At 43.9% G+C, this 13,014-nt stretch overlaps 1 protein-coding gene across 1 annotated transcript in view; it reads right to left on the bottom strand.

The window, feature by feature from the left end:
• Positions 1 to 8,789: 8,789 nt before the first annotated feature.
• The window catches only part of USP8 (ubiquitin specific peptidase 8), a 488,166-nt gene continuing 483,941 nt past the window's right edge, over positions 8,790 to 13,014 (bottom strand). Inside the window, exons 18-19 of the mRNA XM_069222544.1 lie at positions 11,356 to 11,485; positions 8,790 to 10,003 (exon numbers count right to left, since the gene is read on the bottom strand). Of these exons, the coding sequence (XP_069078645.1) occupies positions 9,818 to 10,003; positions 11,356 to 11,485 (316 nt within the window). The 3' untranslated portion in view covers positions 8,790 to 9,817. The remainder of the gene's footprint in view (positions 10,004 to 11,355; positions 11,486 to 13,014) is intronic.

The following is a 13,014-nucleotide window of genomic DNA, read 5'->3' on the forward strand; positions in this document are numbered from 1 at the left end:
GAGCAATATGCCCCTACAGTGTCTAAGTCCATTCTTAGACTTTGTAAGTGCAGGGTAGCCATACTGAGTATATGGTCTGGCAGTTCGTCATTAGGAACTCCACAGCACCATAATGGCTACACTGAATACTGGGAAGTTTGGTATCAAACTTCTCAGCGCAATAAACCCACACTGATGCCAGTGTGGGATTTATTGTAACATGCACACAGAGGGCATCTTAGAGATGCCCCCTGTATGTCTGCCAGCCTGGTAGTGGAGGACTAACCGGCCTCTGCCAGCCTGCCACTTCCAGACGAGTTTCTGACCGCATGGGGTGAATGCCTTTGTGCATTCTGTGGCCAGAAACAAAGCCTGTCCTGGATGGAGGTGCTTTACACCTCCCCTTGCAGGAACTGTAACACCTGACGGTAAGCCTCAAAAGCTCAGGCCTTGCGTTACAGAGCCCCAGGGCACTCCAGCTGGTGGAGATGCCCGCCCCCCTGGCAAGCCCCCACTTTTGGCGGCAAGTCCATAGGGATAGTGAGGAAAAACAAGGAGGAGTCACCCCCTCAGCCAGGACAACAGTTAAAGGTGTCCAGAGCAGAACTGACCCCTCCTTGAGAAATCCCCCATCTTGCTTTGGAGGATTAGGACCAATAGGGAGAGGAATGTGCCCAAAGGGAGTGGGCACCTTCAAGGACAGTAGCCATTGGCTACTATTCTCTAACCCTAAAAACGCCCCTAAATCTTGTATTTAAGGGCTCTCTAAACCAAGAGATTTAAATTCCTGACGACCTCAAGAAAAGAAGAAGGACTGCTGAGCTGAAAGCCCCGCAGAGAAGAGAAGGAGACAACAACTGACTTGGCCCCAGCCCTACCAGTCTGTCTCCTGCTTCAAAGACCCTGCAAAAGAAACGCAACACGTTCTACAGGCCTCCAGGGGACTGCCTGCATCACTGAGGACCAAGAAACAACTGTGGACAGCAGATCTGTCCAACAAAAAGAAAAAGCAACCATCTTTAAAGGTACTCCCACCTCACTCGAGAAGCGTGAGTCCAAAACTACTCTGCACCTGATGCCCTTGGCCCGTGTCCAGAGGAACCAGCAAGCCAGAGAGGACCCCCAGGCGATTCTGACCAAGAATCCACCCTGAGCTGACCTCCCCACCCCTCCACGACGACGCCTGCAGAGGGAATTCTGAGGACCCCCCTGACCGCGACTGCCCGATAAGAAGATTTCCAACGCCTGGAGAAGCTCTGCACCCGCAGCCCCTAGACTCGAGAGACTGACCACCGGTGCAGCGGTGACCAGCAGGCAGCCCTCCTCCCTGTCCAGTCGGTGACTTGCCCGAGAAGCCCCCCTGTGCCTCGCTTGCAGTGCCTAAGTGACTCCCGGGGTCCCCCCCTTGAGTTCCGTAGGGAACCCGACGCCCTGTTTGCACCCTGCACCCTGCCGCCCGTGCCGCTGAGGGTGCGTGTTTGGTGCCTACTTGGGGCCCCCCAGTGCTCCTCTAAACCTCCCTGGTCTGCCTTCCAACAACTTACCTGCAAGCAGACCAGAACCGGAGTACCCCGTCTCCACAGGCACCCACGTTATTTTTGCTCCAGTTTGAACTCTGCACCTAACTGGCCCTGTGTTGCTGGTGCTGGGTGTTTGAGGTTATCTTGAACCCCCAACGGTGGGCTACCTATGCCCCGCAGACTGAGTCTGTAAGTTGATTACTTAAACCAAATCTGTACTTTACTTTCCTCCCCCAGGAACTGTTGAAAATTGCAGTGTCCATTTTTAAAACAGTTTTTTGCCATTTTAAATAAAACTGTATGTAATGTCGATTTGATTCAAAGTACTAAACTTACCAATGCAACGTACCTTTCATTTAATGTACTTACCTGCAAACTGAATCTTGTGGTTCTAGAAATAAATTAACAAAATATATTTTTCTGTATAAAAACCTATTGGTCTGGAGTTAAGCCATTGCGGGTGTGTTTTCACTTATTGCCCGTCTGTACAACAAATGCTTAACACTACCCTCTGATAAGCCTAACTGCTTGACCACACTACCACAAATAGAACATTAGTATTATCTATTATTGCCTCTGTCAAGCCTCTTGGGGAACCCCTGGACTCTGTAACACTATGTCTCATTTTGATTTAGTACATAAAGAGCCAGCTTCTTATAGCATTCAAAAACATTTGATTACCAGCATTAGGGCAATGGTGGCATGCAACGTAATGATTCACAACAGTCGCACAGGCTGACTTGTCCAAGCAACCAAAATGGGATACATAAAGACATCAGAAAAAGGAAACAAAAACAAAAGTTAAGTCACATATTAGGCCAGCTGGATGTTCTCAGTGAGATTAGCCGTGTTCTACTCACACCAAGCGATGGTAATTAGAGGACTTCCACAGCCTTGCACATGCCTGACATAAATAAAGCAACTTCCTTGGTTGGAGGCCCAACAGGGAGGGTTCTAGGCCACTAGAAATTCGGAAGGCAAGAGTTGCCTGCATCAGTACTTCTAGGAGGTGGTAGATAGGCAACCTCAGTACTGTTATTACCATGATGCATGAGTCAAAGTTGTAGCACTCATTACGAGGTAGAGACCTTTAAGATGCTTCTTCCAACATTCACTACACTTTGCATCTGTGCCAGAACAGAATAGCCTTAATAGTTGCAAAATTCATCAAATAATGCATTGAATCTAAAGTGGGTGCTAGTGAGGTTTAGCACTATATACTGGGTTGGTTGATAGTTCTGTTGGGTCAGATGAAAAGTGGGGGATTATTTGGTTTTGGTTTCAGGGGGGTGATGGAGAAGAATAAGCGAGACAGTCACTCCTATGAATCACTGCAGAACCCGGATGAGGATAAATAATACTGTCACAGGTCTGGAAAGACTGGCTGCACTCGGTAGCCCTGGGGGATGTATGGAGAGAGTCCTGTGGGGACTATATCAACTACATCTTTTAATCCATGGTACACTAGACCTATGTCAACTTACCCCACTTTTTGATCAGCCATTTTCTATTTAATAATGTGGTCCAAACTTTTATCAGACAAATTACCCCTGCAATCAGAGCCCAATCCACTTGAAAATAACAAGAGATGCCAGAGGTTGAAAACTAAGCAATAGCAACAGAATATTACTCTACTGAAAGATAATGTGACTAAGGCTCAGATGAGGAGGAGCTCAAAGACTTTCTTGTTGAGAATGAGACAGAAGTGGTAAGACCAAGTTTACAGCAATAGGGGCCTGGTTAAACACAATGAAGGTAATGATTATTCAGAAGCTTAAGTCTGACTTGGAGACTCGATGCGTATGATAAATTGATGCCATCTCAAAAAACCTCCAGATGGATATTGCCAGTTCAAAACCAGTTCTGTAGGTTAATCTAGCGAGGGCTCATATGTGCTGTTAAAAATACATGAAAAAGAGTAACAAGGCGGGCAGGATCTTACTAGGTACGCTCAGAGCACAAAATGGTCCAATCAATGGTGGAACGTCTTAAGGCACAGAGCAAACAGGTCGTTACTTAGGATAGGAAATGATTTATTAAATATTACAAACAGTAGCACTCTAATGATCTGGGGATGTTGATGATAGGGGATATCCTGTCCTACAAAGAGGAAATCCTGTTTGGCCTGAACACTGCCTGTCCATCAGAATGCCCTTGATGCTCCTGTAACCTCAGACAAGGTTTTGAAAGCTATGAGTAAACTGGACAGCAATAAAGGCCTGGGATCAGATGGTTTCTCAGCGGTCATCCACAAAATGTTTGGAGTGGTCTTAGACCTTAAAAAAAGAAGCTGTCATTTGTAATTCCTTTTTGCAAAGTCAATCTATGTGCAAAGTAGGTCACAGTAGTCAAAAAGCAAGGTAAGGATCCCAAAGAATGTCATTCCCATCACCTTATTTCCTTCCTTGACCACGGCATGAAACTCATTACAGGCATTGAGGTCAGTAGACGAAGACTTGCTCTCACAGTTAATCCAATCTGAGAAGACATTAAAGCCAGTCAATGTAGCAGCAACACCAAAAAGGTCCTGCACAATATTGAAAAGTGTAGGTGAGCAGCCCTATGAGCTAAACTGGTCACTTGATGCTGAAAAGTTTTTCACTGGGTGGACCAGCAGATCCTAGAGACAGCTTTAACTGGTAATTTGTAGTCATGGGTACTGGAGATCATAGGGCAACAGACTGGAATGTTAATCCAATCTGGATAATCCCTGATTAGTAGAGGGATGAGAAAAGGTTGCATGCTGTCCCTACTCGTTTTTGCAATCAATATATAGCTCTCTGTGGTTCACATTTGGGGAAATATGGCAGAGTAGAGTTCGCAGAAAGGAGTGCTAAATTCAAATTGGTAAAGCATGCACATAATGTCCTCTGTCTTAGTCAGATCCACTGATCACATTCTCCCCCACTCATGGCCGAACTTCATAGATTAAGATAGGTGCTGGGTCCGAGATATTTGAGGAAATCCAAAGTTCTTAACCTGAATACCCCACTAAGCAGGTGAAGCTCACCTTCAGTACAGACACTCTGTCATGCTGGACATTGAAGGTAATTACCTATTTGAGACCCAATTGGTGCCCACTAGTATTCAGACTAATCAGCTTAATTACCCTCTGCTAATAGGTCAAGGTCAGTGGGAATTACAGGGGTGGTATATTAACATTTACGTTGGCCGCACTGTGACTGTCCAAATGACACAGCTGTCAAGGCTACTATGCATCTTCCAGTTGCCTTCAGGGCCAGCTGCTTGGGTCACCCTTTAGCTGAAGAGTTCATATGAGTGGGAAAACATGAGAGGTTATCTAGCAAGTAACTGTTAGATTAGACTGTGGAAACTGAGACTACACTCATCCGACAGGTGTTGATGGAGATGTTAAGGAGAGGTTGCGCTTCTTCACATTTTAGAACTGCTCCGAGTTGACCAGGTATTGGGAAGAGTACTTGACACAATTGATAGTGCATATAACCTATCTCTCTCTCGATAGAGAGAGAGAGAGAGAAAGAGAAAGAGCGCCTTTGGTGATATTGTTGGGCAGTTCGCCAGATGGGGTGCTCCTGTTCCACTCGAGGCAACAACAGACTGCACAGCTTCTGCCGACAGCGTGTCAGGCAACGGTGGCTAGGTAGAAGACAGAACTGGTGCCAGTAGATAAAGACTAAATTTATAGGTTATGGAGCTTACTTGCCGTGGAGAAATTAACCATGGAAATTACAGGCCATACTACACATTCCAAAGGAGATTAGGATCACACCGTTTGATACTTACCATTGGAGTTCTGCCAAGCCCCACCTACCTCAAACCAATGTTTATTATCCCCCAGAGTTTAATCAGATGCAGTAGGATGCCAGGAGTGAGTTGAAAATTGAGGATGAACTCTAGTATTCGAAATTACGATTTGGCAGCAGAAGAAAGAAGACATAGCAAGCTTTAGTTTACCAATGGCCTTCACCTCTGATGATGGGAGTGAGAGGCAAGAGGTGACGAGGGTACGAGACCATCTTTAGGTTGGTGATGAAATGAACTGTTTGGAATAGCAGGGAGAGGGGTTATGATAGTCATGATTGACAAACATCCATTTCTATTGAATAAAAGCAATGCCCAGGTTATTTTCTTTCCAGAAAACAAATGAGTGGATCTGCATGCATGATTTATACCATACTGTTTTGTCACTTGCTTCGATTTCCTAACAAAGCTACTTACAATTAACAGAACACAATGGAACCAGTGTACTGAGATATAATCACAAAAAACAGACCTTGTGAGCAGCAGCGGCTGCCCAAATCTCAAGGGGCGGGGTCGGGAAGGGATTATAAATAAATAAAGTAAATATATAATCATTTAAAAAAACAGACCTTTTTCCCGTGGTCGCCACGCCTCCTGCTGCGTTGCTCCTCTGGTCTCATTCTCTAGGACACCAGCCCAGGCTCCCCAGCAGTTCTGGCGCTGCTTACATAGCATGTAAGCAGCGTCAGGATTGGTCTGAGTGGCTGGGAATGCCACTCAGACTCAAGCCTGAGTCTGTGCTGTTTCTCCAGCCCGGTGGGCCGAGTCCATCGTTCTTTTGCTCACCATGCCACCACAGTTTGGACGGACCCTGCCATATACAAAACAGTCTTGACCCTGCTGCCCATAGGAACAATCCAGCTCGAAGTGACAGGGCAAGTCTTCCCTGGACCGGAAACAGGCATCTGGGACCGCTTTTGGGATATCACACCTCATCAGCCAGGCTAGCTAGAATCCAGTGGCACAGTGAGCAAGGGACCCAGGCCTGGGCATACCTGGACGCACCCTTCCCACTTGGGCGACAAAAGCAATAAAGAACAGATGATGGACAGAATGTGGAACAAATCAAACAGAGATTGAGCAGGGGACACTTGTGAACCTTCTAACCAGAGATGGTTGGACATGATCTGTTTTGATTGTTGTCCCACCACCAAATGGGTCATTCATGGAAGTAAAAACGGATTTTTTGTTTGGTGTGCAGAAAATGAGGTGGATTCCTTGAGAGCTCACCTATCTGAGGTTGTCTGCACCATGATCTTGCTGGACCACCAGGGTTGTGCGGTGGGCACCATCAAGGATGAAATCGCAGCTCTCGCTGCTTTTCTCTGCCTTCCAGACTAGCCATCCCTTTTTAAATCTCCAATAATGATTTTGAATGGATTAACAAATCCATCTGTCCCTACTTCAATCCCAAGTCATGATGAGGTTTTTAAAGGCACTGACACATTTCTTTCCACTCACTCATTATGTCATGCCCTAATGGAACTTGAGCTTTGTTTTGAACTTCTGTAATGGGTGCTCCTTTTGAGCCTTACCTCAGTGCAGCATGTCAGTAAACTGCAAGCACTGAGCATTCACCCCTCAATACACATGCTTCTTTCTGGGCAAACTGTTCCTTTGAACTAAAGCATCTTTCCTTCCCAAAGTAGTGACTCTTTTCCATCTGGGGCAATTCATTACTGTTCCCACCTTCTCCCTCCACACCATCCCACAAAGACTACATTGACTGGACCCAAGAAGAGTGGTCAGTTTTTACATCAACTGCACTAACGAGATTAGGCCTGACTGCCAGCTCATTGGGTGGTGGTGGTGGTGGTGGGGGTTAAGATATGCAGCAGGAAGGGTAAAGCTGTCCAAAAGAATTTTTGCGCATCAAAAAAAATCATCCACTTCAGCACTGGCCATGAGCATCCCTTCGCACCTTCACCAAACATTATAGTCAGGATACTGAGGTGAGAAGGGATGACCATTTTGTACAGTTGGTGCTTCAGGATTTCCTGGTTAGGTCACTCCCTTAGACCCTCCGCCTAGTGAGGTATAGCTTTGGAATCTATCCAACAGCTGTGCCATTTGCAGTAAGAAGTTTCCATACAAAGAAAAAAATTCTTACCTTCAGTAACAATACTTCTGGTGGGACCTCAATCTACCTACAGAATTCTCATTGATCAAACCCAACTCCCCGGCTCTCAAGAATGATAATAGGCTACATTAAAAGGGTTCAAATTTAGATGTTTGCACTGCACTCTACCATCCAATGTAATTCCTCACCTGACTTTGGGGATACCGAAAAAATTAATGGGGAACTGATGTTGGTGCACTGGGTTGGGTGACATTTGGCTACTCCTGTCATCCTGGTGTCACTGCCGGCATCAAGCATCCCCTTCTGGAGCAGGAGAGGTTTGAAAGTGTCTGCATCCTGTCTGATGCCTGTTGCTATTCATTAGGTGAGGAATCTCAAGGTAGACAAAGTATCCATCAGAAAAATCATTACCGAAGGGGAATAACTTTTTCTTTTGTGCTTTTTTCACCTTCTTTTACTCCGTTATGCTAAAATCTTTAGTCCAAGATAGCACTCCAAAGATTTGTATTAAGCATTTAAGCTGTTTTTATCCATCCCATCTTGCCTCAAAGTAGTTTCATTTAAAGTCAATCTTTGCTTTTGACACTTTTACATCAACTGATTATAACATTAATAAGAAAATAATAACAATACTAATGTGATTCTGTTGCCGATTGCTTCTCGAGCTGTAAAACTGATTTCATAGGCTATTCTTTTCGGACAGTTCTCTGATGAATTCTTGGAGAGCACTCTGATGATTTTTTGACACTGTGCTTTAAAACACTAAAATAGATTAAACATATGCAAAGACGGATATGCGAGTTCCTTCGAATTCCAGCTTCCAAGTAATGCTTTCTTCTCTCACAACGCAATGTGGATGTTGTATATGTCAATCATCAGGGATACCTCCATTGATTACTTCCCATGGTTTAATGACAGCAACGCTCTGATGCACTCATTTAACACCTGAGGACTAAGATACACGTTTCTAACTTAGATACAATTGCTTAAACACAAACATCTTTATGGGGGTCAGATACGATTGCCTTTAAGAATGAAATTAATGAAACAAAAAACATCAATTATAATGACTTTCTGGGCTTTGTCTTTACACTGTGGCTACATATCCCAACTGTGATCATTAATTCCAGTGATAGTGATAACACCAAGGCTAAAAGGTAAGTACAATTAAGTCGCTCATACATCACTGTTGTTCCTGAAATATGTGGCATTCATTGCTCAGCAGAGGCTATATTCAGTTATGGTTTCTGCCTCCAACTGGAATAAGCATGCAGGTAGGAAGTTACAGTGTGAGGGACCATAGAAGTGCTTGCCTAGCCACCCCAAGAAAACTTTATTTTGTTACTTTAATGAAATACTGCACTGAGATCTCTAGTAATGGCAGAAAGTATCACACACAACACTTTAAAAAGAGCAGCAGGCATAGGTGGTTTGATATTCTGTTTACTGATGAATATTAAGGCAGCATAACCGCCAGGCTGGGATGCCATATGAATAAATGGTTATCTTCCAGACGAAAGTGACATAAAAGGTGCGCTGCCCAGTTCTTAGAGTCCTTACGTCGACAAATGGAGATAATTGTATCATAAAATTCAATCTGAAGAAAAGAAAGTGCATGAGTATTGGCAGACAGAAAAATACAGCTCTGGGGTGTTCTACATTTAGAAGTTAAAACAGGTCCAAGCACATTAAAAATTCCATGGCATTTCTGAATAAGATGCATCCACAGAAAATGAGGCAACAGTGCAAACGGGGTTAAGCGTTTCAGATTATCCAAAGCAATGGGATAAAGTGACATACAACGGTCAGAGCGGGTTAGTCTTGTTGGCTTCTTTGCATATGTTATCGATACGTGGACGCTAAGCTGCGTTCAGTCTCCTCTCTCACAAAGGACTTGAATGGGGTCGCCGTTTCAAATAGGATACTAGTTTACAAAAAAAACACACTTTCTGATTATATACATTGTTTTTAAGTGCAATTATGCAATCAATATGTACTCATACATCCCAAAACTTTTACATCATTCTAGCGCATTCACAGTAGACAAAAGCATTAAGGTAATCAGCGTAAAAAGGCCTCGTTCGTGGAAGGAATGTGAAAGTTAAATTACATTATGGTTTTAAGTTTAGAAGCTCAAAATTCTAATAATTAAATAGTTTAATGGCCTACTCAATTAAATGTTTGAGTTACAAAGAATGGGTCTCTTAAACAAGAAGTGATTATTCGTGCCCTTCGATCTTAAACTGAAATATGGTACTGGATAATGAACCCACCCAGTTCACAGCATCATCTGTGTCACCTACTGGAAATAAAGAGGGGCGGCTAAGCTACGACGTCCATTCCAATAACGTCAGTTTCTCCAGTTTGGGCCGAAACCATCTATATTAAAGTCAGGTGCCTTTGTATTCCTCCACTGCGTATGAATGAAATGGCTAGGGATTGGCCGTCAGTTTCTTTATGTGGCCAGTTCAGCAGGCTGAAGTTTTACAGACGAGTAAAAGAGAATATAGGCGGCAGAAGACTTCACAGATGATGTTGAAATTTCAGACACTTCGTGGTCGTCAAACTTAAACCAGTGCTGCCGAAGGGCGTTCTTGCTGTACGCGGTGTAGTGTCCGCCATCCAACCCTCCATAGTGATTCTGCATGAAACAAAAGATATCATCAATAAACACCCGACTCACCTTCATTCCTCTCCAGACAGCTTTACTGTCCTGGCATTGACAAGACCGGAGGCGAACATTAACCTGTCTCATTGGTATTTTGAATGTCTTTTTGGCTTGCACAGAACTAGCACCATGCAATGGTATGTGAATTACAAAGTCATTGGAAGACATTTTTCAAAATCTAGTGGGATACGATCTAGCACACTGACAGGGGACTGAGTCCAATCAGAATAGAGAGCGCAGTTTCATCAGGGAGCAAGTCATTTATCACTGTTGACTCGAGTGAAACATTTAAACATAGTTGTCTCAAATGGCAATGTTTTAGCACAGGTGGCTCCAGTGGTATTTGGTCAAGGAACAGGCGATTTAGCACAGTTAACACAAATGCAAATATTTCAGAAGAGATAGACGCAATGAAATGTATACCTTGAACATGTTCCAAATGACACATTTCAGTAAACGTGAAACATATATTATTTTTTTTAGCAAAAACAAGAATATACCACCGCATTCATTAATAAGATGATTTAACTGGAGAAAACTCGCCACATTAATCTATTTTTGTTTCTTTCCCTTTAAATTCTTACGGTTAATATGTCTGACAAAGGTTCCCCTGCAGGTACTGCATAGCTTTACGAATAGCGGAATATCTTTCTGCATCAGAAAGGGTTCTATGCATTAACAATTCTTCAGTGATGGCATCAGTACTTGATGAATTTCATGGAGCCTATTAAAATGGACTGGGCCTCGAAACATAACTATACCTTTGTGATCTCACTGTCATGCCTCAGTGCAGGCTGTTTGTTTTCAGACCCCGGGCTATTCAAAAAGGGCAGTATGTTCCAAGTTATGACCATGAAGCAACCAAGTTGAAGTGTTTTAGGCACAGGACCTTGCAACATTTATTCAACGCTGGTGAACATAGCATGGGTAGCATTTTTTCTTTTTCTCTCCCCCCTTTATGTGGGGGCTGCAGTCAAGACTACAGCAGTGGTTATCTGCCATCTTGTAGTTTGGCCAAATGTGCTGACATGCAGAAAGCACCTAGCTATTTTATCGGGAAGTTAGTTCATTGATGACCGGAAATAGAAATACATGCAAGACGTATGCACCAGCTATCGGCTGGAAATTACTACTGCAGAGTTGGTCACATTCTGGCACTGTGCTGAATGTAGTTACTGAGAGGTTACTACTTCGTCGATCTTTGTTGCAGCACGCTTTAACTAGAATGTGGCATGCAGATCTAGAATGTGGCATGCAGATAATTTTGAATATTTTGTTGAAGCAATGCTTACTAAAGTAGCTACTGTTTGGTAAATATTACTTACCGACACTGCAAATAAGTTGTATTTGAGATTATTCTTTGGGCCAATTACATACTGCGACAGGTCAAGACATTCCAATGGGAAATCAACAAATGTTTGAAGCTTTTGTTTCCATCTTCCTTCAAAAGAAAATCTAAAATAAAATGAGGCACGTTTAGAATAGATATTTGTGAATAAGAGGTGTAAAATAGTTCTATTTCTTAACTAAAACCATTTTAAAACCATTTATAAGGCATACCTACTAATGCTCCACATTAACGAGTACTAATGGCAAATATTGCAAAATAGTGATTTATATGTGACTTAAACCATCACACCTTTGAGCCTGAAATATATTAAAGACGATCTCATGCCAGAGATCCTCAAGAGAGATCTAGGAGGAAAGCAAAGCTTTCCATGTATCACTTTTTGCCTATCACAGGGACTCAAGTTGCACCTCACGTATGGGGATGAACGAAGACAAAATTTGTCCATGCTTTTATAGGGGTTCTGACAGGACAAACCCCAAAGCTCAGACTGCACTGTCTCTTTTGAAACAAGAACAAGATCATTTTCGCGACAAGATCACTTTAACTATGGTTGGTTTCTGTGTGTATTGGCACAGTGAGGTTAACGTACAAGTTACTTACCTTCGGTAACGATATATCTGGTAGAGACATATTCTAGTTGCAGATTCCTTACTTTGAATTTGCCCAGACGTCAGACTGGATCCGGAGATTTTTCTTCAAGCAGTACCTCTGCGCACCGTCAGGTGGCATTGGTCGACTCCATGGACGTCATTGGCGTTGTGTTCGTCGTGATGACGTCGCAGTCGTATATAGGCGCCACCCAGGCGCACTGGCGTCAGTTTCTTTTCACGACTTTCCACGCCAGTAGTGCAGAGCCATGAAGAACACAGAGTGGTGCGCCAAAACTAGGGCCCTTAAGGGGAAGTTCCTGTTCCTAGAGATCAGTTCGCAGTGCGGGGAGGATGGGCGGGTCAGTAAGGAATCTGCAACTACAATATGTCTCTACCAAATATATCGTTACCGAAGGTAAGTAACTTGTACATCTGATAGAAACTTCTAGTTGCAGATTCCTTACCTTTGAATAGATACCCGAGCAATACCATCCTCGGTGGTGGGCTGCGAACCAAGATCACACCAAGAGGTCGTGCAGGACCGAACGGCCAAAGTAGCCGTCCCTTCGGATCTGATTGTCCAGGCAGTAGTGTTTGGTAAATGTGTGCAGAGATGCCCATGTCACTGCCTGACAGATGTCCAGGACTGGAACGCCCATGCTAGTGCTGTGGTAGTAGCAGTAGCTCTGGTGGCGCAAGCGTGGAAACCCTTCAGGAGGTTGCTTTTTAGCCACAGCGTAGCACATTTTGATGCATAAGAGTAGCCATCGTGAAATGGTCCTCTTCTGCATCACCTTCCGCTTCTTTGCACCCACATATCCCACAAAGAGTTGATCGTCCACCCGGAAGTCTTTGGTATGATCAAGATAGAACGTCAAGGCTCTTTTTCGGTCCAGACGGTGGAGTCTCTCCTCTTCATGAGAGGGATGTGGGGGTGCATAAAAGGTAGGCAAGGTGATGGACTGTCCGACATGGAAGGGTGTCACTACTTTAGGTAGAAAAGAAGCCCTTGTGCGAAGCACCACTTTGTCAGGATGTATGGC

The sequence above is a fragment of the Pleurodeles waltl genome, chromosome 3_1 (assembly GCF_031143425.1).
Source record: "Pleurodeles waltl isolate 20211129_DDA chromosome 3_1, aPleWal1.hap1.20221129, whole genome shotgun sequence".
NCBI classification, from domain to species: domain Eukaryota; kingdom Metazoa; phylum Chordata; class Amphibia; order Caudata; family Salamandridae; genus Pleurodeles; species Pleurodeles waltl.